This window comes from Monodon monoceros, unplaced genomic scaffold, assembly GCF_005190385.1.
Source record: "Monodon monoceros isolate NGI ecotype Baffin Bay Population unplaced genomic scaffold, NGI_Narwhal_1 Super_Scaffold_9, whole genome shotgun sequence".
Taxonomy (NCBI): domain Eukaryota; kingdom Metazoa; phylum Chordata; class Mammalia; order Artiodactyla; family Monodontidae; genus Monodon; species Monodon monoceros.
The window spans coordinates 48,759,619-48,787,169 of NW_021703786.1; the positions used below are offsets into that span (position 1 = coordinate 48,759,619).

The window sequence follows — 27,551 nt, forward strand, 5'->3', positions numbered from 1 at the left end:
ATCATGATAGTTTAAAATACAAAAAAAGGACTTTCCTGGTACCACAGTGGTTAAGAATCCACCTGCCAATGCAGGGCGCACGGGTTCAAGCCCTAGTCCGGGAAGATCCCACATGCAGTGGAGCAACTAAGCGCATGAGCCACAACTACTGAAGCCCGTGCTCCACAACAAGAAAAGCCACTGCAATGAGAAGCTCACCCACCGCAAGGAAGTGTAGCCCCCGCTCGCTGCAACTAGACAAAGCCTGTGTGCAGCAACAAAGACCCAACACAGTCAGAAAAAAAAATCCTAAGGCTATCCAGAGAAGAAAAAAAAGTAGGTCACTGAGGTCACTGACAATGGAATAAGAATCAACAGCAACACTGGATGCTAAAAGACAATGGACCAATGCTTCCACATTTTTGAAGAAAAAATATTCGATTTTAAACATAAAATTCTGTACCCAGCTAAACTGGCACTTAATTATAGATGTTTAAAATAATGGCATTTTCAGCTGTTATTATAAGGACTTGGAAAATTTGCCTCATGTGTACTCATCACAAGTTACCTGATAATATGCTCCAGCCAAAGGAGGGAGTCACAAAAAGTAATTAGACTTGATCTAGGATGCAGTAGACTCAGCCCAGGAGCGCAGCCAAGCGGAGTCCTGAGAAGACTTCTATGTAGGAAGCATAGCCCAAAGCAACCAGCCCAGGTTAGAGGGTAACATAGAGACTCCTAGAAGGGAGAGTTTCAAGGAAAAGGGCTTGATAGGATAAGTGGTACGATAGCACTAGGGTGGGATAGGGAAGGGAAGGATATTAATTATAATCAAGATACTGCAAGAAAAAAAAAGTATAATTAGAAACACTAGGCCTCCAAAAAAAAAATCTGTGTAAGGAATGAATATAATCCATTATAGTATTTGACTCTCCTATTCAACATTTACAAAGACACAATTGTGTAAAAACCATTTATTGCTATAACTAAATATGATAATTTAATAATTTAGGAGAATAAAAGATGGAAAGTGGCATGACAGTTAAATCCTTATCAGTTACAATAAGAATAAATATATAAGGTCTAAAATGGATAAGGCAAGAAAAAGCATTATATCATTTAGAATAAATGGAGGTAGCTACGAGGAGAAACTGCTAAAAGAGTTAAAAGGGATTGCGTTTGGTAAGCAGGATTTAGGAATGGTGAAGGGCACATGTGAGAAATACGTTTGTTTTTCACTATAATCCTTAATACACTGGTTATGAACTATGTGTATTTACTACTTTGATAAAACTAAAAATTTACTTAAATAGAAAGAGTTTTGGTCCGGAAAGGAGGGATGGTGTCAGAAACGGATTTTTTTCTGGTAAAGCTAAGGAAGCTTTAGAGCTCCCCTGAAGGCTGGAATTTGTTTTAGGTGAAAGAGGAAACCATGTTGCAATCAAGCAGAACTTCTGATAACCTGCCTCAAGAGATCTCAGAGAAAGGGAACAATTTTCCAAGCGTACAGTTATTTGTGGTTTATTTTCTTTCTAAATAGACAATCATATTCAAACGCAATTAAAAAAATTTTTTCCCTAAAGAGAGTCCTTCAAACGGAGTAAATTTTAGGCTTCACAAAACCTGGGTTAGCTCCAGGGAGTTGTTTCCCAAAGGAGTCCAGATTCACCTTTTTTTTTAATGGTAGATTTATGTTTTTATGCAGATTCACTCTTTTTTTTTTTTTTCTGCACGTTGGCTTTCTCTAGTTGCGGCGAGGGGGGCTACTCTGTTGTGGTGCGTGGGCTTCTCATTGTGGTGGCTTCTCTTCTTGCAGAGCACCAGATCTAGGCGCACGGGATTCAGTAGTTGTGGCACGCAGGCTCAGTAGCTGTGGCTCCCGGGCTCTAGAGCACAGGCTCAGTCGTTGTGTTGCACGGGCTTAGTTGCTCTGCGGCATGTGGGATCTTCCTGGATCAAGGCTCGAACTGTGTCCCCTGCATTGGCAGGCGGATTCTTAACCACTGCGCTACCAGGGAAGCGCTGCAGATTCACTCTTAATGTTTATTTGTTCCTTTTTAGTCTTGTTTTAGGGGGAGAGTGAGGACAATTTTTTCAGTAATTTTTGGAATCAAGAAACTGTATTAGAACATGGTCCTCCTCTAGCTACCCTACCTGGAGCTCACGGAGACTGTAAGACCTTTGAGGATAGGAACAGAGCTGTGTTCTCTGTGTCTTCTACAGTTCAGGTACAAAGTTAATGCAGGTTCAGTAAATATATATATATATATATATATATATATATTTTTTTTTTTTTTTGCGGTACGCGGGCCTCTCACTGTTGTGGCCTCTCCCGTTGCAAAGCACAGGCTCCAGGCACGCAGGCTCAGCGGCCATGGCTCACGGGCCCAGCCGCTCCGCGGCATGTGGGATCTTCCCGGACCGGGGCAAGAACCTGTGTCCGCTGCATCGGCAGGCGGACTCTCAACCGCTGCGCCACCAGGGAAGCCCAGGTTCAGTAAATATTTTTGAAGGAACAGATACATTTGAGTGCCATTAGGTATCATTTTTCCTTCTGTTCCGTCTCTTTATTAAGACTCTGTTATGCAAGGCAGAAAGCTGTGGGAATGAGGATGAGAAGAGGTAGAGCGGGGTAAGGTTGCTTTTTCCAAACCCTAGATCCCGCACTTAGACTTTACATAGTAGATGCCTTTCTGCATATTTTGTACCGTGTATATCAGATTTTGCTAATCTCAACTCACTTTACACATAGAGATTATTAACGGTGTTTAAACATTTTGTGCTATGAGATGCAGAACATTTTACTTATTTCAAGAATCTTTTCGTGCAACTTTCTGTAAAGTGAATTACCAGCATATCTGAAGTCTATTTTGGAGGTGTGCTTAAAATGGGGCACACCGTGTATACTAAGTTCGCCTTTAACAATGACTAATTCGCACACCATATGTGGAGTGTTAGATAGCTGTTGGCCGCTCGCCAACAACTAGGCATCTACCACTTCTTTTGGCCCCTTCACTCTCAGACCACCTGCTTCGACCCGGAGGTGCTGTCTTGACCCTCCGCGACCTCTTTGTCATGGCGTCTGCGGGGCGTCTCCCGCCGAGGCCCCGGCAGCAGGCCAGGCGGCGACCTTCCCAAGATGGCGGCGTCAGGGGCCACTGCGCGGAGGGGGCGGGGTTCCGCCCCCGGAGGCGGGGCAGGGAGCCAGAGGGGTCGGCCTAGCGGGAGGGCAGCTTCCGAAGTAGGCAGCCCCAGCGCGCCTGCGTGGAGCGACCCTGCGCGCAGTGAGGCAGTGGCGGGGGAAGGCACCGGTGGGGCCGACTGGCGGGTTGAAGGAGGGAAGCGGGCGAGCGAAGTCCCAGTGCGCGCCGCGGCGGCACGGGTACCCTCCCCTTCCGGGCGTGAGGCGCTGTGAGGAAAGCTGAAGCGAGCTGACTCGCACCGGCAGCGAGACGCCGCTACCGCCGCCCCAGCCCAGCGTCCGTCGGCTTCGGCGCTCCCGTCGTGGGGGCCCGGGTTCCTCAGCACACCCAGCTCGAGCAGCCCCAGAGCCTGTCCCCAGTTCTTCGGAAGCCCCGGCGCCAGCCCGGGCCCTTGGCGGGGAGGATGACGGAGCTGCAGTCGGCACTGCTACTGCGAAGACAGCTGGCAGGTGAGCGGGCGGGTGGAGGGGCGCCGGGCCGCGATCGCGGCGAGCAGCTGCCTGCTCCTCCTCTCCTCCTCCTGGGCGCTCCCGGGCGGGCGGCCGGACGGGCAAGGGGAAGCGGCAGCCCCCGGCGAGGCCGGGAGCGGGCCTGCGAGGTTGGGGAGCCAGGGCGCCAGTCCCAGCCGGGCCCATCACTTCTTTCCCTGCTTTCTTAGGGCATTAGGGGCGGGGACGCGCCCCAGCCTCGGCCCCAGGACCGGGCCTGCCGCCCCGGGGGAAGGAGGGGAGGTTGCCCCCTCCCCCACTGTTCGGTGGGACGTTGCGGGGGAGGGGCTGTAGGTCCACAGCCCCGGCGGACCCTCCCTGGAGGGGCGGGTCCAGGCTCAGGTGCGGCAGAGGCCGCCGGACCCCCGAGGCAGGAAGAGCGTCTGGGCCGGGCCGGCTGCGCGTCCGGGACTCGGCTGTCGGAGCCGCGGGCGGACAGCCGGGGGGCAGGGTGGGCGAGAGGAACTGGCCCCCGGGTGAGGCGCGCCAAACTTCTGCCCAGGCAGCGCCGGGTCCGCGGAGTTGTGGCGGACAACAAAAGCCCCGGCCTCCGCGGCCTCGTCGCGGGCGCGCGGGGTCTCAGAACCCTGCGGGGCGCGGGACGCCGCCTCGCCTGCCTCCGCCTGGCACGGGCTCCGGCTGCGCCGCCCGGCTGGGGGAGGGTAGGAGCGGGCCGAGCCGAGAGCCGCTCGCTGGCCGGCTCGGGGCTTTGTGCTCCGAGCGACTCCGGCTCCTGTGCAGGCCTGCGGGTCCCCGGGGCTGAGGCTCGCGGGCTCTGGCTTGGGGCGGTGGCCAGTCTGCCTCCCCAGAGGTGCCTGCGTCCCCCCTCCCCCATTGTCCCGGCCTCCGGCCGTTTGCGGCTTCCAGGTTGACTTTTTAGGGGGTTGGCTCCGACTCTGCTAGGACTGTGTGAGTGGAGCATGCGCAGTGGGGATGGGGACGTACGTGTGCGGAGTGGAAGGGGGGAGGCGGGTCGGTGGCTTCACAATGCCGCCCCACGTGCTGCCAGATTTAAAGAGAAATGAACCAGCAGTTAGCCACTGCTGCCCAACGCCCAGCCTGTGTCCTCAGTTCTGACGGATCTTCACCTCCCCACTCCACAGCCCGCGGCCCTGAGCCCTCGGCAGAACCCAGAGGCTGAAATGAAGACATCTATTTTTGAAATAGGTTTACTAAGACTTAGGTTGAGGTGTTAGTTAAATCACCTTTATGGCTTCTTAAGGAAAAGGTTGTCAGGGGCTGTTACAGGTTGTATAATTAGGTTTATTATTAGAGCATGAGCAAGCAGGTTTGGACAAGTACTAAAGTTCTAAATGCTTAGGGAGAGTGACGGAGTGAATGGAGAATTTCTAGTGATACCTGTGTCCATCGCAGATGTATTGGGCAAGCAGTGAAAGAATAACTTTATTGCATCTTATATTTGCAAACACACGTTACTCTTCTGTGTATTTTTCTGGTTTGTTTTGTTTTGGAGGAAGGAATTAAGATGTTCTTTTTTCTCCCTAAGAATACTTTAAATCAGAATAAGTTTTAATTATGTGGTGGACTGTTAAACAGTATTAAAATACTAAATCAGTATTAAGACAGTACTCAACTCTTTCATAATGGGAAAGATACATATTTTAAAGGTGTAAAAGAAGTTAAGCAGTTACTAAGATAGTAAAGCATGACTAATAACAGTGTTATCAGTAGCAGTGTTTCAAAATTCTTTCCAACCTATTTGTGAACAGGCTGTGAATTTTGATAGCCACTTGGTTCAGTTTTGCACTCTTTTACAAGATTAATCCCAAATATTGATAAGACATTTCCCAAAGCGCTTTCTTAATGGTTGACTTTTTGATAAGGCACACCAAGATATGCTTTAAGTTTGGAGGACAGAATGATTTAGTTTGTAATTTTTCATGCCTCATTATAAAGTTACTTAGCTGCTGATTAATTTTCTTGTCTTTTTGATCAGACACAATGGACTGTTGTTAATATTTTCTTAAATTTTTGAAGGTTAACATGCTCAAAATGTATAAAACAGACCAAGGCCAGTGTATTAAGGAAAATGTGAAAATATCAAGTTTATTGGGAAGACTTGATAAAACTACATACTGAAATAAAGGCCCTGTTGTATTTTAGTCGTTAGTAGTACATTGTTTGAGCTTTTTGGTTTTTCAGATATCATTTGAAAACAGGAAAGAATGGTAAACTGTAGTCTCTTGAAATAATTTAGAGTGAACTTTTGGAAGGCTTAATAATAAATGCTTTGAAAATCTTGAAATGTATTGAACTGAGTAGACACACAAACCTAAGCCATTCTAGCTGCTAGAATTTCAGAAACTTAACAACAACAGTGGGTAACAATAGTTACATTTATTGAGACCCTAGTCTGCCAGTCCTGAAGGATTTTACTTCATTATTTGAGGGGAGAATTTATTGTGTGTGTGTTGTGTTTTGTTGGTAACTGTAATGAAGAACATGGTGACTTTCTGAGTGAAGCAGAATGGTTCCTTGGGTTGCAGAGTTTCTCAGCCTCAGCACCACTGATATTTTGGGCTGATTATTGTTGTAAAGGCCTATACTATGCATAATAGAATGTTTAGTAGCATTCTTGGCCCCTACCCACCAGATGCCAGTAGTACACCTCCTCAGTTGTGACAACCAAAAATGTCTCTGTCGCCAGATGTCCCCTGAGGGACATAGTCATCTGAGGTTGAAAACTCTGGTTTAAGGTGTTTTAGCTAAGACCTTAATGGCCATTGTGAAGCAAGTAAGAACACCTAACAGATTCATGAAATCAGATAGGTTGTGTATTTCTTTGTGGGTATTATTAGACTATGACTTACTTCTTTGCGAATTCAGCAGTCACAGTTCAGTTTTTGCAGTGCATAATGCTAAACACTAAGAAATCCCACGGCACAAGAGATAATTTAATTTTTTTTTTTTTTTGAAAAGGTGTTGTAAGCAGTGGTTAAAAATACAAAGAGTATGAAAAAGGTTTAGTCTTTCCATCCCAACCCAGGCTGCTTTTCTTGGAAGCAGCCATCATCAATAATTTCTTGTGTGGCTTCTTATACTGTATATGTTTATATAGCTATGTATGTTTATATATATGTTTATACGGGCTAACGTTTACTGAGGACTAGCATAGCATCTACCAAGCATTTCGCTGAGAGCTTTACATATGTTATCTCATTTAATCCTCCTAATAAGGAAATTGAGGCTAAGAGAGTATCAGTAACTTGCCCAAGGTCACACAGGTAGTAAGTGGTGCTGCTAGATTCATATTCAGGACCTTCTTATTAGAGACTTCGTTGTTTTTAATTGGCTATATTGTCTTCCAGGGAGCAACAGTTTAACACAATTGTGAAATATGGTTTTATAAATTTAAATATTTGAGCTTAATTTATCCAGTAACTACCAAAATGATTGGGGAAATGTTCTCATCTTAATAAAATTTTATGTACGAAATAATGCACATTAAAATCTAAGTGATATTCTTAAGGTAATAATAGAAAGATGTTTTAGCCATTGTCACTTTACGACCAACGTTCTGCAGAATGTCATAGATTGAAAGTAGCGCTAAGCTTTTTTGTGTTAGCAGTTAACTCTGAGAAAATAAATTGGACTAATTGGACTTATTCCCTACTCTAACCATACTAACTTTTACTTTATGATAAACATTTATAAAGAATAAGAGGATTTTTTTTTTAAGATCACTTGAGTTTTTTTTAACATTGACAACACAGTTGCTTTCTCATAGGTACCTGTCATCCCAGAACTAGCAAGAAGAATCTCTTAAGCAGTAACAATAAAATAATTGAACTCCTTTTACTGTAGAAATTTTGATTGCATATTTTAAAGTAATCTGCAACATTCCCAAATCTTTGTATCCTTGTCTACACATGTAAGTAGGTTGTGATGAGTTAGTTATGTGTGTTTCTCAGATTTATGTACAATAAAATCACTTGGGAGTATGTTAAAAATACAGATTCCTGGCCTCACCTTCACAGAGTATTAGTCTACATGTCCAGATAGGGCCAAAGAAAGCCCAATTTTTAATATTTCTCATTGGCCTTTCTAGAATGTATTGGCATTCTGACATAAAATTTCATTAATAATCTTAAAGTAGCAGAAATAGAGTAATTGATTATTGACAGGGATACCCTAGTGGTAGAAGATTCTAGGTGATGAGCAGAATATTAATATTTGTATACTAATAGTTGTTTACCCACATATTTAGAAATGGAAGAAAATTATAAAAGTAAGTTTATATTTCATCAAACTACTAATTGTTTAATAGAGTTTGGGAATTTTTATATCCAGAAATCATTACACTGTTATAGAAATAATGCAGCTACTATATGGTGTCAGAAAAAAAGTATAAATGAAACAGACATTGTGGTTGAGGGAGGGGTGTTGGATGATTTGTAATCCCTGTAGTGGAGGGAGCATCAAGGAATTATGCGTCTGATGTTATGTTTCAGAATCTTATTTCAAAATATGTACATATATTGAATCGTGTATACCTTAAACACACGCAGTGTTATATGTCAATTTTATCTCAGTAAAGCTGGGAAAAAAGTCTAATTTTTTAGTGAGTAAGTGAATTTTCTTAACATTAGGGAGTAAATGTTTTAAGTTATAATTTGTGTTACTCTGAATATTTTTGATATATAATGAAATTTAGTTGTTTATAAGTAATGGTAGTTTACTTTTGTATAAAGTCAGAATGAAACGTACTTGTCTTTTGTAATGGAAGACCTCACTTTCTCAAGTACTGCTTAATATATTAAAATACTGAAGTAAACTCTAATTTGTACATATTAGTATATTAGTATAATCTGTACTTACTATAAAGTAGTACCAAAGTATATGGTTTTATTATATAGTTTGAGTTAATACACATTATATTTGGTGATATGTGTGCATATAAATGTACATTAGATGCCTTCATTATTGATAGAGTGATATCGAGTGAGGAAAATCTGAAAATCCATTCACTACTACTATATTATTGTTGCTTTTTGACTTTTCAGGTGAAGAGTGTTTGTATATATCAAGAAGACTTTCAATCCTTGGGTTATTTGATCTTGTTTACTTTCGTGCAAGTTTCTTTGAGGAGGTCATGCTAATTTATTGTAAATTGTAGTGTGGATGTGCTCTTGCTTCAAGCAAGTAAAATGCTAAGCATTCTTTTATTTTAATGGACTCACTTCAATTTAGGATGAAGGATTTTTTTTTTTTTTGCGGTATGCGGGCCTCTCACTGTTGTGGCCTCTCCCGTTGCGGAGCGCAGGCTCAGCGGCCATGGCTCATGGGCCCAGCTGCTCCACGGCATGTGGGATCTTCCCGGACCGGGGCACGAACCAGTGTCCCCTGCATCGGCAGGCGGACTCTCAACCACTGCGCCACCAGGGAAGCCCAGGATGAAGGATTTTTGCATTTCTAAATTATTGAGAAATATTTTTGTTAGAATTTAAAACACTAGATGACCTGCAAAAGTCTGTTTAATGCCATCCTTGACTGGTTTATAGGAAATAACTTTTCAGAGAGGAAAGCATAGTATATGCTTATGGAACCTGTCTGGCCAGGTAAACATAGCATAGTTATATTTGGTTGAAGGCATTTCAGCCACAGAAAAGTACAAGTAAAAAAAAGCAAATATTTTGCAAATTTTGGTAATGAACATGAATTATTGGTATGAACAGATAAACGAGGGAATAAGAATAAAATGCGTCTTTAGGAAATAAGATATATACATGTTAAAATAGAGAATTAAAATTTTTTTTTACCTAGTGCAAGATAGTATTAGGCTAATTCAAGTAAATCAGAATTTTTTTTTTGGCTGTGCCACGTGGCTTGCAGGATCTTACTTCCCTGACCAGGGATTGAACCTGTGCCCTCGCAGTGAAAGTGTGGATGCTAACCACTGGACAGCCAGGGAATTCCCTAAATCAGAAATTTTTATCAGTGCTGCTCCATTGATAGATTCTGGCCCTCAAAGAAACAGCTAGGAAAAAATTCTGTAGTTTATTGCAGTTGCTAGAGATGTGTACTTTTCTTTATGATGTTAAGTTCTAGAATACTTTTGAAAAGTTAATTTTTGTAAGTGGAAATGTTTACCTTTTATTGATGTTCTATATTAATGTCTAATAACTTAGAAAAACTGCTACTCTTCCTTCTCTGCTTTTCTTCGCCTTTCTTGTCCATTGGTTAGGGATCTGTTAAAAGTATAAACAACAAAACCTAAAAATGCCCTTTATATTAGAAGACACTTTTGATTTGCTTTTGAATGTACTTACACTTTAATTATATTATCAATTTCTTATATAAGGTGTATTTTAATTAGAGTTTCTATTTTAAGACAAAGTAATTCTAGGCAAAGTAGACATGGCGCCAAAAGAATGATCTATAAAAGGAAATATTGGTAAACTGGACATCATCAAAATAAAAAAAACTTTTGTGAAAGGCAAATGAAAAGACAAGCTGCAAACTGGAAGAACAAAATTGCAAACAACCTGACAAAAGACTGATCTAGAAAATACAAAGAACTCTTCAAAACTCAACAGTAAAAGAAAACAGCCTGCTTAGAAAATGAGCAAAAGACATTTCAGATGGCAAATAAGCAAATAAAAAGTTGTTCAACACCATCAAACACCAGGGAAATGAAAGTTGAAACCACTGTAAGATATCACCACATACCTATATAGAATAGTTAAATTAAAAGAAATTAACACCAGATGCTGGCCAGGGGAGGCAGAAAAACTTCATCTCTCATACATTGCTGGTAGGAATGTAAGATGGTACAGCCAGTGTGGAAGCAGTTTGCAGTTTCTTGTTTAAATATACACTTACCATACAACCCATCAAGTACACATTTGGGCGTTTATTTTAGAGAAATGAAAACTTATATCCTCATAAAAACTTACATGCAAATGTTCATAGTAGCTTTATTAGTAATAACTGCAAACTGGAAACAACCCAGATGTCCTTCAATGGATGAGTAAACTGTGGTACATCCATACCATAGAATATACTACTCAGCAATAAAAAGAAATATACCATTGATACACAAAACAACTTAGATGATGTCAAAGGAATTATGCTGAATGAAAAGTTAATCTCAAAATGTTGCATATTCTGTGATTCCATTTATATAAAATTCTTTTTTCTGTGTGGTAAAAAACATAAAATTGACCATCTTAACCATTTTTAAGTGTATGGTTCAGTAGCGTTAAGTATATTCACATTGTTGTGAAACAAATCTCCAGCTCTTTCATCTTGAAAAACTGAAACTCTATACCCATTAAACAACTCTCCCTTTCCCCCTTGACCTAGCTGCTGCTAACAACTGTTTTACTGTTTCTCTGCATTTGATTCATATAAGTAAATTCATACAGTATTTTGTCTTTTTGTGACTGGCTCATTAGTGTAATGTATGTTGTAGCATATGACAGGATTTCCTTCCTTTTAAGGCTGAATAATACTCCACTGTCTGTATATACCACATTTTGTTAATCCATTCATCTGTAGATGCATTTGGGTTGCTTTCACCTGTTAGCTATTGTGATTATTGCTGCTATGAACATGGATGTGCAGATATCTCTTCAAAATCCTGCTTTCAATTCTTTTGAATATATACCCAGAAGTGGGATTGCTGGGTCATATGGTAGTTCTGTTTTTTAAAAATAAACCTTATTTTTAGAGCCGTTTTATTTTTTATTTTATTATTTTATTTTTTGGCCACGCGGCATGGCTTGTGGGATCTTAGTTCCCTGACCAGGGATTGAACCTGGGCCCCAGTAGTGAAAGCGCCAAGTCCTAACCATTGGACCACCTGGGAATTCTCTTTACAACAGTTTTAAATTCACAGCAAAATTGAGTAAAAGATACAGAGATTTCCCATAGTACCCCATGCCCCCACACAAGCTTAGCTTCCCCCAATATCAACATCCTCCACCAGAGTAGTGCATCTGTATTGAGAAGTTTTATTTTTAATGCTTTTGAGTGACCTCCATACTGTTTTCCATGGCAGTAGCACCATTTTACAATCCCACCAACAGTGTACAGGGCTCCAGTTTCTCCACTTGTTCTCCAACACTTGTTTTTTAATTGTAGCCATCCTGATTGATGTGAGGTGATATGGTTTTGATTTGCATTTCTCTGATTATTACTGACGTTAAGCAACTTTTCCCATCTTCGTTGGCCTTGGTAGATCACCTTTGGCAAAATGTTGATTCAGGTCCTTTACCTGTTTTTAAAATCAGGTTATTTGATTTTTTGTTGTTAAGTTGTATATATTCTTTATTACTATGAATATTAACCTTTTATCTGACACATAATTTGCAAATATTTTCTCCCTTTCCATAGGTTGCGTTTTAACTCTGATTATGTTCTTTGCATAAAAGTTTTTAAGTTTGATGTAGTTCCAGGTGTCTATTTTTGCTTTTGTTTCCTGTGCTTTTGGTGCCACATCCAAGAAATCAGTGCTACGTCCAATATCACAAACCTTCTCTAGTAGTTTTATAGTTTAGGTCTCACATTAGGTCTTTAATCCGTTGTGGGTAAATTTTTGTATGTCATATAAGATAAGGGTTCAACTTCATTCTTTTCTGTATGAATATCCAGTTTTCCCAACACCATTTGTTGAAGAGACTTCCCTTTCCCCATTGAATGGTCTTAACACCCTTATAAAATTCTTGAAATGACAAAATTGTAGAGATGGAGAATAGATTAGTGGTTTTTAGGGATTAAGGATGGTAATAGTGTGTTGCTGTAAGGCGGCTGCATAAATGATCTTTGTGGTCATGGAACTGTTTCTGTCTTATAGTGGTTACATAAATCTGCAAATGTGATAAAATTGCATAGAGCTATACACACACACAAATAAGAGTGATACAATAGGAATAAAGTGTGTGGATTGTACCAATGCCAATTTCTTGGGTTCGCTATTATACGATAGTGATGCAGGATGTTAGCATTGAGAGAAACTGGGTAAAGGGTATAGGAGATCTTTCTGATCTGTTTTTTCCATTGCCCTATAAATCTGTGTATTAAAATAAAAAATTTTAAAAAGTCACTTGTAACCAGAGCATTTTTATCAGTCTTTTTTCATGTAGAGAACTCCTTTTTAAACTTACTATTCATAGTTACAAACATAGCAACATAATTGCCATAACAACACTTTCAAGGAATAGGAAGTTGGAATTGAGAAATCTGTAGTTTGAGGTAGAAATTCCATCTTAATTTTAAAGAATCCTCCTTTAAACTTCTTGTGTTGTCGTTTGGAAAATGGAAGAGAGGATCAGTATAAAAGCTCATTTATTGGGCTTCCCTGGTGGCGCAGTGGTTGAGAGTCCGCCTGCCGATGCAGGGGACACGGGTTCGTGCCCCGGTCCGGGAAGATCCCACATGCCGCGGAGCGGCTGGGCCTGTGAGCCACGGCCGCTGAGCCTACGCGTCCGGAGCCTGTGCTCCGCAACGGGAGACGCCACAACAGTGAGAGGCCCGCGTACCGCAAAAAAAAAGAAAAAGCTCACTTATTGAGCTCTTCAGTTGCGTTGAGAAATGCTGGGGGAATGCAAAGATAATTGATATGGTATTCCTGCCTTGAGGTGCTACATTTTGTAGGCGTTGATGGACATGTAAACAAAGTTATAATGCAACGTAAGTACATATTGCAGTATAAGTATAATGCAGTATAAGTATAAAACATACATGTGGAAGGAGCAGAAGGTAGCACTGAGGAAGGTGTGATTAATTATGGGAGAGTACAGTGAAGTCAGGGAAAGCTTTATAGGAAAAGGACTATATTTTAGATACAGCAGGATCAAGATGTCAGTTCTTTTAAGAGCATTAAGTTATATATTAAAAAAAAAACCTTTGCATTTAGCAGTGTAGGAAAAACAGTAATTAGAATTACTTAGCATTACAGAAGTCTAAAGTTGACAGATTTAAAACAAATAGATATTTATGAAAGACAAATAACCCTGTTGAAGATTTCCAAGAAAGTGGTCTGGGCACAACTTTCAAGGGATGGCAGTAATTTGTAATTAAAAAAATTTTGTAAAGAACTTAAGTCTGCTTACTTCACTAACATATAAAAGAGGGAAGAGGGCAGGAAGGAAACAGGTTAGTCTTCATGATCCTAGACTTTCCATATGTGGTCACATTCAGTTCTTACAGCAAATGTTTGGAGTAAATATTATCACCTTTTTGAGATAAGGAAATTAAGGTTTATATTATATCTGGTATTTCACCAAGCTAACCCTGATGGAGCTGGCTGGCAGAAATATATCTGTCTGCCGATGAAACCCAAGTCCTTTCCATATCAGTAGTTTCTTTAACATTTGGGGGCTTCTTAGACTCCTTTGAGAATTTAATAAGCATTAAAGACCTTCTCCTGAGAAAAATGCATACAATTTTGGGTATAATTTTGGAGGTTTTTCTGATCTCTTGAGTGAAGCTCATTTATGCACATATAATACTGTCTCTTACATCATTCAGCAAATTTGATTCCTGTTTTGTATAGTCTATAGGGATGCCAGATGAATAAGTTATTCTTGTATTCTAGGAGCTCGTAGTCTGTAGAAAATCCTCAGAGGGCTGCTTTAAAATACTGTATCAGAGAAAGTCAGGGAAAGCTTGCTTCTACCTGGAGGGCTTTTGAGGAGTTGGTGGCATTTGTGCTTGACTTTTAAAGGATATGTAAAATTTGATCACATAAAATAGGAAAGTATTTAAGGCTGAGGGAAAAGAACAAGCAAGACAGAAAGCTTGTTCTGAAAACAATTCAATGTGGTTGGAGTATATGATAAACTGAACTAGTGGGAAAATAATATTTGGAAAGGTTGGTTTTATTTGTGGAATACCATAAAGATACTGAAGAATAGAGTCACTGAGGAGGGGGGAAGTGATGTGATCCGAAGTATGTGGGACCCGTGCTTCTCATTATCTGTGGTGAAAGACCAATTTAAAAAAATTTTCCAGGGACTTCCCTGGTGGTCCAATGGCTAAGACTCCATGCTCCCAATGTAGGGGGCCCAGGTTCGATTCCCTGGTCAGGGAACTGGATCCCACATGCCATAACTAAGAGTTTGAATGCCGCAACTAAAAGATCCCATGTGCGGCAACGAAGACCCGACGCAGCCAAATAAATATTAAAAAAAAAAGTTCAATTCATTATATAATATTTTAAAAAGCAATAAAAAATGAATTATTAGAAAAATGAAATAAAGACAGATTTGAGCCCATATTTATAATATTAGGTTCATCATATAAAATGACTATCAAATTGCTATCTGAGTTTCAAAATGCTTCCTTTGGCTGGTGGTCAGGGACCATTAACAGTTTGGTGGATTGGCACCAGTTAAGGGACCACACTTCAGCATTGCTTTGGGCAGAGTGGAGAATGATATTAGACTACGGTCTCTCCATAAGGACAGAGATTTTTGGTTTTGTTTATTAACTGACATATCACAGATGCCTAGAAGGGTGACAGAAACAGCAAGCAACCAGTAAATACTTATTGAATGGATTAAAATTACCATTCTGGACCTCCGCCCCCCCCCCCCCACAGGATTTAAGCACATGTGAACTGAACCTTTTAAGGTAGAAAGTGAAACAATTAGAATACTGCCATTCAGTAAACATTTAATTCCTTCTGTATGCCAGGCCCCGGGGATACAAAGATTCATGATACAATTCCTGGCTTCCCCTTCTAGTGGGGAGCATAGACTTTTATAAATAAATATTGGTTGATAATTAGAATATATATACTTCACCACAGTAGTGTAGACATTCTTGCCCTTATACCACACCCCCCTCCCCCCTTCACTTATTTACAGTATAGCTGACCAAATGATACTTGTTGGGCACCCTCAGTGTCTCAGCAAGGTCCTTATTTTTCTCTCAAAGCAGTTTCTCTAATGGACTACTTTACTATGACTAGTTTTTCTAACTCTTAATAAATTACCTCAAAAATTAAATGTTTTCTCCCCCCACCTTTTAAAGCTTTTTTTACTTTTTAAAAAAAAATAATTTATTTATTTTTGGCTGCATCGGGTCTTCATTGCTGCGCGTGGGCTTTTTTCTAGTTGTAGTGAGCGGGGGCTACTCTTCGTTGTGGTACGCGGGCTTCTCATTGTGGCGGCTTCTCTTGTTGCGGAGCATGGGCTCTAGGCGCGTGGGCTTCAGTAGTTGTGGCACATGGGCTCAGTAGTTGTGGCTCACGGGCTCTAGAGCACAGGCTCAGTAGTTGTGGCGCACGGGCTTAGTTGCTCCACGGCATGTGGGATCTTTCCGGACCAGGGCTCGAACCCGTGTCCCCTGCATTGGCAGGCAGATTCTTAACCACTGTGCCACCAGGGAAGTCCCTTTTTCTACTTTTTTTTCTTTCTTTCTTTTTTTTTTAATGTCTTCAAAGTTTCTTTCCGGTTCTCAACCTTAGCTATCTTAGGTTTCCTACCAAGGTGGTTAACCACATTTTTCAGAGGAGGAAACTCAGTTTGGCTTATTCACAATAGCAGAACCAAGACAGCTAGATTTCATTACTCTCTGAGCCTGTTCTTTAACAGTATTTAAATTAGGTCTATATAGAGACTGTAAAAATGTGTTAATCCAATTATTCCTTTCCTCCTTGGGTCCTGGGGTGTCTGTGGGGTCATATGTTCTTTGATTTTCTTATGTTTGTTGTTTTTTTTTTGATTTTCTTATGTTTTTGCGGGTGAGTTAAATGTTCTTAAAACAGATGTCAGGTAACCCTAAATCAGGGTATCCTAAAGGAAAGTGGAATGTGTATGTTTTAAAATACAACTTTCCTAATTACAAATGAACATGTTTATTGTAGATTTGGAAAAGATAAAACATGATACAAACATCAGCCATCCCTTTGTAGCTTCTTAACATTTGATTATTTTTTCATTGCATTTTGCCTTTTTTGTAAATTGAAATTCTGAAAGGAAGAACCCTTTTTTTTTTCTGATGTGGACCACTTTTAAAGTCTTTATTGAATTTATTACAATATATTTTTTTAAGCTTTTAAAAATTATTTTTTTGGCTGCGTTGGGTCTTCGTTGCTGTGCGCAGGCTTTCTCTAGTTGCGGCGAGCTGGGGCTATGCTTTGTTGTGGTGCGCGGGCTTCTCACTGCGGTGGCTTCTTGTTGCGGAGCACAGGCTGTAGGCGTGTGGGCTCAGTAGTTGTGGCTCGCAAGCTCTAGAGCACAGGCTCAATAGTTGTGACGCACAGGCTTAGTTGCTCCGCGGCATGTGGGATCTTCCCGGACCAAGGCTCGAACCCGTATCCCTTGGGTTGGCAGGCGGATTCTTAACCACTGTGCCACCAGGGAAGCCCTTAAACTTGATTTTAAACTCAGGTCATCTTATTACCAAAACTACTGCTTTTTATACAATAGTACACTGTTAAATTCTGAAAACTTTGTGACTTTTGGAAGGGTAACTACTATTGCTTGTGGCCTCATCTGATATTTTGAGTTTGTCTATTTCTCATCTTCTACACTGTAGGATTCTAAAACTAAAATATGTCTATTTCAAGGCTTATGTAGAGAAGGGTGTTACTCTGAGACTTCCCTTTAATACTTTTTTACCTCGTAGGATAATATTTATTTTTTGTATTTAGTAGTGCATAGGGTGGTTTATATTGTCATCATTAGCAGTCTAGGAGTTTGGACTGTGCTTTATTCAAACTGTTGTGGACCTCTGTGGTGTGGTAATTCCCCAGGGAAATACTGTATCTTCAAAGTGTCTTCTGGTTGTTTTTACATCTCTCCCTTAGGATTATACCTTTGCTGCAACTTCTGCCCTTAGCATTTGCCTGGTGGGAAAAGAACAAAACTGTCATTAACCAGTTTGGTTTATATTTAACTCTTGCAGGTGCAGCAGTGGCACAGTGAGGGTGCTGTGCTTCCTGCTGCCCTCTTCAGGGTCTAAGGCATATGGTATGGCTGTTGGGGGAAGCAGTGCCACTGTGATAGGCCTTTTTTTCTTTAAATAAACTTTTAATTTTAGAAAAGTTTTAGATTTACAGAAAAATTCTGAAGATAGTAGAATTCCTATATTCCCCGCACCCAGTTTCCCCATTATTGTACTAACATGTTACATTAGTATGGTTCATTTATCACAATTAATGAATCAGTATATATATATTTTTAACTTATTATTTTTGGTTGCATTGGGCCTTCTTTGTTGCTGTGCGTGGGCTTTCTCTAGTTGCGGCGAGTGGGAGCTACTTTTCGTTGCAGTGCGTGGGCTTCTCATTGCGGTGGCTTCTCTTGTTGTGGAGCACAGGCTGTAGCACACAGGCTTCAGTAGTTGCAGCACTCGGGCTCAGTAGTTGTGGCACACAGGCTTAGTTGCTTCGCGGCATATGGGATCTTCCTGGAGCAGTGCTTGAACCCGTGTCCCCTGCATTGGTAGGCGGATTCTTAACCACTGTGCCACCAGGGAAGTCCCGATAGATTATTATTAACTAAAGTCCATACTTTATTCAGATTTCCATATTTATTTATTTATTTATTGGCTGTGCCGCATGGCACGTGGAATCTTAGTTCCCCGACCAGGGATCGAACCCACACCCCTTGCAGTGGAAGCTCGGAGTCTTAACCACTGGATCGCCAAGGAAGTCCCAGATTTCCATAGTTTTTACCTAATGTCCATTTTTCTGTTCCAGGTGCCCATCTGGGATATCACATTGCATTTAGTTGTCCTAAGTCTTCTCTGTTCTTGGAGAATTTCTCAAGAGTTTCCTTGTTTTTTGTGTCTTACAATTTTGGGGAATACCTCTCAGGTATTTTGTAGGATGTCTCTCAAATTGGGGTTGTCTAATGTTTTTCTCTTGATTAGACTGGGGTTTTCAGAAAGAATACCACAGAGGTGAAGTGCCCTTCTTATCACATGCCAGTCGATAACCACACAACACTGGTGATGTGAACCATGATCCCTTGGTTAAGGCAGTGGTGATCAGGTTTCTCCACTGTGAAGTTACTGTTTTTCTCTTCTACCCTTATCTTTGTAAGCTACTCACTTCACGAAGTCCAGCCCATACTCATGTGGGAAGGAGGGACTAGGCCCCACCTACTGAAGGGGACACTACCTACATCATTTGGAATTCATCTGTAAGGAAGACTTGTCACTTCTCCCATTTATTTGTTAATTCAATAATTTACTCAGTATGGGCTTATGTACTTTATATTTTGGGGGTTAAAATCTTTATTGGGCAGGGCTCTGCAGAGAAACAGAACCAATAGGATGGATATACAGGTATATCTATATGTCATGTGATTGTAGGGGATGGCTAGTCCAAGTTCTGCAGGGTAGCCTGGCACCCTAGAGATGAGTCAGTGTTGCAGTACAATTCCTAAGGCAGTGTGCTGGCAGAATTTCCTCTTGGGGGAGGTCAGTCTTTTTAAAAATTAAGGCCTTCAACTGATTGAATGAGGCCCACTCACATTATGGAGGGTGATCTGCTTTACTAAAAGTCTGCTGATTTAAATTGTAATCTCATTTAAAAAAAATCCCTTCACAGAAACATCTGGAGTAATGTTTGACAACATATCTGGGTACTGTGGCCCAGCAAAGTAGACATAAATTAATCATCATATATTTATTTTGTTCCTTATGTCATTCATTTTGTCCCTAAATTGTTCCAGCTTTGGTCATTGAGAGTTCTTTCAACTTGGCTCTGATGTTGCTTTGACATGCAGTCAACCTTTTAGTTTTTAAGCACTTCCTTATTTTCTGATGACTACAGGATGTGTCAGACCTATCTTGTATTTTCTCTGTCTCAGCCCTGGAGTCAGCTGTTTCTCCAAGAATAGTATCTAGAAACCAAGATCTGAGCATTGAAAGTGCTCGTTGCTACTGGTGTGTCATTACCTTATAGGACAGCAGTAGGCAATATGTGTATTTTAACTTAGGTATATACATATCTATAATGTTTCTGTATATCCATCTGTATATGTATTAAGCTACCCCTAGGTTCATACTGATGTTTCTGACTCTAATCAAGTAGCAGAATGTTCATTCTAGTCTTCCCTTCTTGTTTTCTTGTAACTTCCCTCTCTGACAGTGAGAAACCTGGCCCCTACCAGTTGTTTAAAAGCAGTTTTAGAATTTTTAACTCATACCCTTGTGGGAAACAAGTTTATAACTAGAATACAGTGTTTATATACAGTTCTTTGTCCTTTTCAGTTTACAAATATTGATTTCCAACCTTACTTAAGTCAACCTCCCACCCCCCCCAACCCCTTCAGTGAGGTTATGTCATACATTTGTAATACAGTTAGATTCATTTGTCATAGTCTTCATTGCATCCTTGTCGATTTTTAATTCCCCCGTGTGTCCCCCTTGCAGTTGACCACTCCCTTCTCCACCAGTCCCTGCAACCACTGATCTATTTTCTGTCTCTGCAGTTTTGCCTTCTCCCTGAATTTGTCATATGTAGCTTTTAGGGTCTGGCTTCTTTCACTTAGAAATATGCATTTAAAATTCATCTACATTTGTTACATGAATCAGTAACCTGTTCCTTTTTATCACTGAACAGTATTCCACTGTATACTTTCTAGTGTATACATTCCGTTGTACTACGGTTTACTTATCTGTTCCTATGTTAAAGGATATCTTGGTTGTTTCCTATTTTTAGTGATTATGAGTAAAGCTGCTGTAAACATTTGTATACAGGTTTTTGTGTGAAAGTTTTCAGTTACCTTGAATAAATACCTAGGAGTATGATTGCCGATTGTATGGTAAGACTGTGTTTAACTTGATAAGAAACTGCCAAATTGTCTTCCACGGTGGCTGTACCACACATTTTATTGTAAACATAGTACCATCCTAATGCATTGTTCTGCATCTCGATTTTTCACTTAATATAGTGTAGACATCTTTATGTATTGGTATGTAGAAACTTATTTTGTTCTTTTCAAACACAGTATTCCACTGTATGGCTAAAACAAAATTCAATTTTTATTAAAACACTTCTTTAAATTATAAAAATATTGCATATTCATGGCAAATATATAAATTCTACCAAAGAGAATAAAATGAAAAGTAAGTCTCCCATCCACTCACCCCCTTCCTTTTCCATCTCCAGAGGGAATTTATAGTTCATGCTTACGGTTACCACTATAGTTCATATGATAGCTCTTAATTCATGACTTTAACTTCTCACCGTGAAAGATGAAGACTTTTATAACTCTAATTCCCTTTCCTGATTTTTGTTATATATTTGTAGCTCTTCTGATGGTTGGCTTAATTATTAAAATGATTTATCAACCTTACATAGGAGTTTTTGCCATGAAAGGTAAAAAAATTAGATCACTTACTGTTCAGTGATTTCCCCCCCATGCAGCTTTTGTTAATTGTTTTTATATTATCAGGGTTTATAACATTTATATTCTTTTTTATAACTGAAATAATGTTTTGTCTTGTCTCAAAAAAGAGCCAGAAAACAGCATTTATATAATTATGTTAATGTATTCATTGTAATACCAAATAACAATTTTGTACCTAAATAGGCCCTGTAGTTCTCATCACTGAAACTGTGTCTGTTGAAGGAGAATCTTTAAGTATCAAACAAAGTCTTACTTCCTTCACCTTCACTTAGTTATTCTGGCTCATATGCAACTACTTTCTCATAACCCATATTGTCCTATTTCTAGTATTTCTTAAATTTTATAAAGAGTGTGTGGGTGGTAAATTTTGAGTCCTTGCATATTGAAAAATGCCTTTATTTTGTCCTCACATTTGATTGTTAGCTTTTCTGAGAATTGAATTCTGGGTTGAAAATCTTTTCCGCATGAAACTTTGATGTCATTGTTTCATTGTCTGTAGTGTCCAGAATTCCTTATGAGAAGGCAGTGAAGGAGAATTACTCATGTCAGTCTAATTTTACTTCCTGTGTAGATACATTTTTGAAGTTCTAAAGGATATTCTTCATACTCAGAGTTATAAAATTTTACCCATATGTGTCTCTTAAGTGTAAACTTTTTTTATTCGTTGTTTTAGACTCTCAATGGGCTCTTTTAGGCTGAAGGCTTAGGTCTGTCTTTAGCTCAGAAATTTCCTTCTTTTATTATTTTGTCGTCATCTTCATTCCCCTACATTGTGTTTGGAACTTCTACTAGTCATGTATTTGATCACTTTTCTTTCTCCTTATTTCCGTTGTCCATTTTCTGTCTTTTGTTACTATATTGTGGAGATTCCCTACACTTTTTTTCCATATTAGTGACTTGGTCTTCGGCCATGCCTGTTTTTTTTGTTTGTTTGTTTAGACTGGCCATTTTAGTTTTCATTTTGGCAATTTTTAAAATTTTTTTTTAAAAGAAACGCTATGATGATTTTTTAAATTAATTAATTAATTATTTTTGGCTCTGTTGGGTCTTCGTTGCTGTGCACAGGCTTTCTCTAGTTGTGGCGAGTGGGGGCTACTCTTTGTTGTGGTGCACGGGCTTCTCATTGCGGTGGCTTCTCTTGTTGTGGAGCACAGGCCTTAGGCATTCAGACTTCAGTAGTTGTGGCACACGGGCTCAGTAGTTGTGGCTCACGGGCTTAGTTGCTTCGTGGCATGTGGGATCTTCCCAGAGCAGGGCTCGAACCCGTGTCCCCTGCATTGGCAGGGGGATTCTTAACCACTGTGCCACCAGGGAAGTCCCAGCAATTTTATTTCTAATTTCCAAGGACTTAGTCTCTGCTTTTCCTCCCCTCCACATGTGAAAGTATATTTTTTATGGCAGATTTATTGAGGCTTAATTTGTATATCATAAAACCTACTCATTTTAGGTGTACAGTCAGTATGTTTAGAGTTGTGCAGCCATCATCATAGTGTAATTTTCTTTTTTTAATAATTTAAAAAATTTGTTTATTTGGTTGTGCTGGGTCTTAGTGGCAGCAGGTGGGCTTTTTAGTTGCAGCTTGCCGGCTCTTTAGTTGTGGCATGTGAACTCTTTTTGGTTTTTTTTTTTTGCGGTATGCGGGCCTCTCACTAATGTGGCCTCTCCCTCTGCGGAGCACAGGCTCCAGACGCGCATGCTCAGCGGCCATGGTTCATGGGCCAGCCACTCCGCAGCACGTGGGATCCTCCCAGACCGAGGCACGAACCCGTGTCCCCTGCATCGGCAGGTGGACTTGCAACCACTGAGCCACCAGGGAAGCCCGGCATGTGAACTCTTAATTGCACATGCATGTGGGCTCTAGATCCCTGACCAGGGATCAAATCCTGTACCCCTGCATTGGGAGTGCGGAGTCTTATCCACTGTGCCACCAGGGAAGTCCCCCATAGTGTAATTTTAGAACATTTCCATCACCTCAGCAAGAAATCTTGTACCCATTAGGAGACACTCCCCTTTCCCAGCCCCACACCCAGGCAACTACTAATCTACTTTCTGTCCCTATGAACTTGCCTTTTCTGGACATTTCATGAAAATGAGATAATACAATATGTGTTCTTTTGTTATGGCTTTTTTCACTTGACATAATGTTTTTAAGAGTGATCTGGGTTGGGCTTCCTTGGTGGTGCAGTGGTTAAGAATCTGCCTGCCAACGCAGGGGACATGGGTTCGAGCTCTGGTCCGGGAAGATCCCATATGCCGTGGAGCAACTAAGCCCATGAGCCACAACTACTGAAGCCTGAGTGCCTAGAGCCCATGCTCCACGACAAGAGAAACCACCGCAATGAGAAGCCCTCACACCGCAACAAAGAGTAGCCCCCACTCGCCGCAACTAGAGAAAGCCTGTGTGCAGCAATGAAGACCCAACACAGCCAAAAATAAATTAAAAAAAAGGTTGATCTGGGTTGTAGCATATTGTTCCAGCATCATTTGTTGAAGACACTAAACTTTTTCTACTGAATTACCTTGGAACTTCTGTTGAAAATCTGTTGACCAGCCTATTGTACGTGTCTTTGAGGACTCTGTATTGTTACATTGATCTATATGTCCACCTTATGCTGATATCACAGTTTGATTATTGCTGTATAGTAAGTCCTAAAATCATGCAGTGTAAGTCTTCTAACTTTGCTTTTCTTTTAAAAATTGTGTAGGCTTTTTGAGGTCTTTTCAAGTCATTTTGACACAGTTTCTACAAAAAAGCCTACTGTGATTTTGAGTGGAATTACAGTGAATATGTAGATTAATTTGAGGAGAAATGACATCTTAACAATACTGAGTCTTCCATTAATATGGTATATTTCTCAATTTATTTAAGTCTTTTAATTTTATTTATTAAAAAATATTTACATATTTATTTATTTGGCTGCGCTGGGTCTTAGTTGCAGAATGTGGAATCTTTACTTGTGACATGCGGGATCTTTTAGTTGTGGCATGTGAACTCTTAGTTGTGACATGTGGGATCTAGTTCCCTGACCGGGGATCGAACATGGCCCCCGGCATTGGGAGCATGGAGTCTTAGCCACTGGACCACCAGGGAAGTCCCTATTTAGGTCTTTTAAAATTTTAGCAAGTTTGTACTGTATGGATTTTGTATCTGCTTTGTTAAGTGTATCCCGAAGTATTTCATGCAGAAATACAATTGATTTTTTTTCTTTTCTTTCTTTTAAATTTTTATTGGAATGTAGTTGATTTACAATGTTGTGTTTCAAGTGTACAGCAAAGTGAATCAGTTATACATATACATATATCCACTCTTTTAGATTCTTTTCCCATATAGGTCATTACAGAGTAGTGAGTAGAGTAGCCTGTGCTATACAGTAGGTCATTATTAGTTTTCTATTTTATATATGGTAGTGTGTGTATATATATAGTCAATCCCAGTCTCCCAATTCCCACCCACCCCCTTCCCCCAGCAACCAAAAGTTTGTTTTCTACATGTGTGACTCTATTTCTCATTTGTAAGTAAGTTCATTTGTACCATTTTTTCTTTTTAGATTCCACATATAAGCGATATCACATATTTGTCTTTGTCTGACTTACTTCACTTAGTATGACAATCTCTAGGTCCATCCATGTTGCTGCAAATGGCATTATTTTGTTCTTTTTTATGGCTGAGTAATATTTCACTGTATATATGTACCACATCTTCTTTATCCATTCCTCTGTTGATGGACATTTAACAATTGATGTTTTTGGTATTTTGACCTTGTACTGTGCAGCCTTGCTAAATTACTAGATCTAGTAGCCTTTTAATATTTTCCTTAGTATTTTTTACATACATAGCTATAGTCTGCAAATAAACAGTTTTATTTCTTTAATCTATATGCTTTTAAATTAATTTTCTTACTACACTTGCCATGATTTGCCGTACAGTGTTGCATAGAAGTGATGTAGTGATTTCTCCTTGATTTCATGTTCTGAATCTGGATCACTGTTGCCGCACTCTTCTTGAACTTTTGGCTCCAGGGTTGCTGGTAGATCAGTTCTGTATCTCTCTGGTTGTCATACTGGAAGTTCTTTCCCTAACTCATTCTTTTAGCCACTTGAATAACTTTGTAAGCACCTAATTTCTCATTAAATTCCTTCTCATTAAAATACTGAATGTATTTTCTGTTTTCTGCACCCTGAACCTTGACTGATAACACTTCCATTTACCATATGGCTCGTTCTTAGGGTCCTTGGAGACTATTTCTTTATGGGTCGGTCAGGTAATAATTAACATTGGAGTAAAAAAATTAATGTCTGGCCAGTCTCCTTTTTAATGGTTCCTTCATGATCTGATTCCACTTCTCAATGAGCTACATAGAAACCTTTTCTTTATAGAGATTGGTAAGGCAGTATTATCTTGAAGATGATATGGTTATATTATCTAAGAGTGGTTTAAATAAATAACAGTGGCCCTACCATTTAATTATATAAGTTGATTCTTTCAGTCCCTGGGTGCACATTTTTACAAATAGTTTAATTTGGGGAGTACAGCCAGAAGTACTGCTCAAAACCAGACATTCTGTAAATGCTTTGTTATTCATTTTGAAGTGTTCAAGGTGGTGCCTTGACAGTGTTCTTAGCTAATTAGCTGAGCCATACTATATGGGATAGAAATTTGCTCATTTGTGTATAAGAAAGGAGATCGAAAAACTTCTAAGGCTAATTTGCTTTTCATCAGAGGTAGTCTTGTCCTTCAGGTAAACATTTAAATGCTGACTTTAAATATTACTGGGTTTGGAGACACTGGAGAAATTGCTTCTGAAAGGAAGTACATTTTTTATTTGTTTAATTTTTGACTGCATTGGGTCTTTGTTGCTGTGCATGGGCTTTCTCTAGTTGTGGCGAGCAGGGCTACTCTTTGTTGCAGTGCACAGGCTTATCATTGTGGTGGCTCCTCTTGTTGCAGATCACAGGCTCTAGGCACGCGGGCTTCAGTAGTTGTGGCTCACAGGCTCTAGAGGGCAGGCTCAGTAGTTGTGGCACACGGGCTCTAGAGCGCAGGCTCAGTAGTTGCGGCACACGGGCTTAGTTGCTCCGTGGCATGTAGGATCTTCCTGGATCAGGGCTCGAACTCGTGTCCCCTGCATTGGCAGGCGGATTCTTAACTACTGCGCCACCACGGAAGCCGAGTACATTTGTTTAGCAGGGAAGACAGTCAGTTAAATTTGTAATTGCCATAAGATACGAGGTTCATATAGTAGGAAGAGTTGGTGAGAGCATCATTTAGGAAGTGATATCTAAGCTAAGACTAAAGGATAATTATAGGAACTAGCCAGATGTTTGAAAAGGCCAGGACATTTGGGGAAACTAAGAGATCCAGAAGGGCTAGGGGTGGTGGTTGCATGAGTCAGTGAAGAGTATTAAGCCATTTTAAGTATCCATTGGAATAGTCCTCTCTTCAGTAGTAAGACCTCATTAAGGCTTTCTGGAAGATGTGTGCTCTGCACTAGGTGTTTGTTCTCTGTTGGCTACATAGAGTATATGTATCTGCACTGTAGGTAACTGGTCAGTGAGTATAGTCTGATGTTTGCTGCTACCATATTCAGTTAAGATTACCAAGATTAAATTATATTTTTTGAGAATTGACTAAAGATTCTGGGGTCAATCCCTTCCTCTCGGGTTCTTAAATGGATATAGTAGTCTGGAATCCTCTGAAATTTTCTATTCAGAATTGTCTGTGCATTTAGTGGAGGGAGAGGAAGATCTGTCTCAATTTATATTCTGAGTTTTGAAACCACCTGCCTGCTGATCTCCCTTTATTCCCTCTCCCCCTCAACAAATTAAATATCATTGTTATGGATACCCTTAAATGCTTCCTCAGACTCTGCAGAGCGCTGTGCACCTACCTACCCTGCCGCACACCACCCTCCACAGAGGTGTCTTTACTGAATTGGGCTTTGGGTGAAATTACTGCTGTCTCCACCTGTGGAGATAATGCTGTCAGCAGCAGCCTTGCGAAATTCATTGTGGGTGTTGTGAAGATACTATGTAACAGTGTCCTTTTTAAGGAGACCTTCAAGGAGTAAGTTCATTCTTTTTGTTAGCAGTGCAAATAATTCTTTTTAATCCGAAAAATAATCTTTTCAACTTTAGTGGTACTTAGTCGTGAGGCTTTCTGATCATAGTTCTTTTTTCATATCAGCTGCTAGAAATCTTGAGCTAATTGAACTAGTCATTCATCAAAAAGAGACAGTAGCCTTAATGACTACTACATTATGTTAGTAGCACATAAAACAGTACTTTGCTTGACATGTAGTAGGCATTCAGTAAATATATGTTGAATGGATGGCATTGTTCAAGTAGCTGCTAAGTTTAAATCTCTGGAAGGGATGTTAGAAAAGAAGTTGCTGGAAGATTATAGAAGAACTAAGCAGTCTTTTTCTTGGATTTCGACAGTTGTATTACTTCCTCTTTAGTGTCTTTTTCTGAAGCATATTTCTTCTTTTCTCTGTTCCTCCTTTCTAGACTCCTGTGGAAAGTATAGTTTACATAGATGAGACTGC

The 27,551-nt window shown here is 40.2% G+C and overlaps 1 protein-coding gene across 1 annotated transcript in view; it reads left to right on the forward strand.

The window, feature by feature from the left end:
• The first annotated feature begins 3,217 nt into the window (after nt 1-3,217).
• UBE2G1 (ubiquitin conjugating enzyme E2 G1) overlaps nt 3,218-27,551 on the forward strand; it is a 103,536-nt gene continuing 79,202 nt past the window's right edge. The window contains exon 1 of the mRNA XM_029211108.1: nt 3,218-3,631. Coding sequence (XP_029066941.1) covers nt 3,586-3,631 — 46 coding nt within the window. The 5' untranslated portion in view covers nt 3,218-3,585. The remainder of the gene's footprint in view (nt 3,632-27,551) is intronic.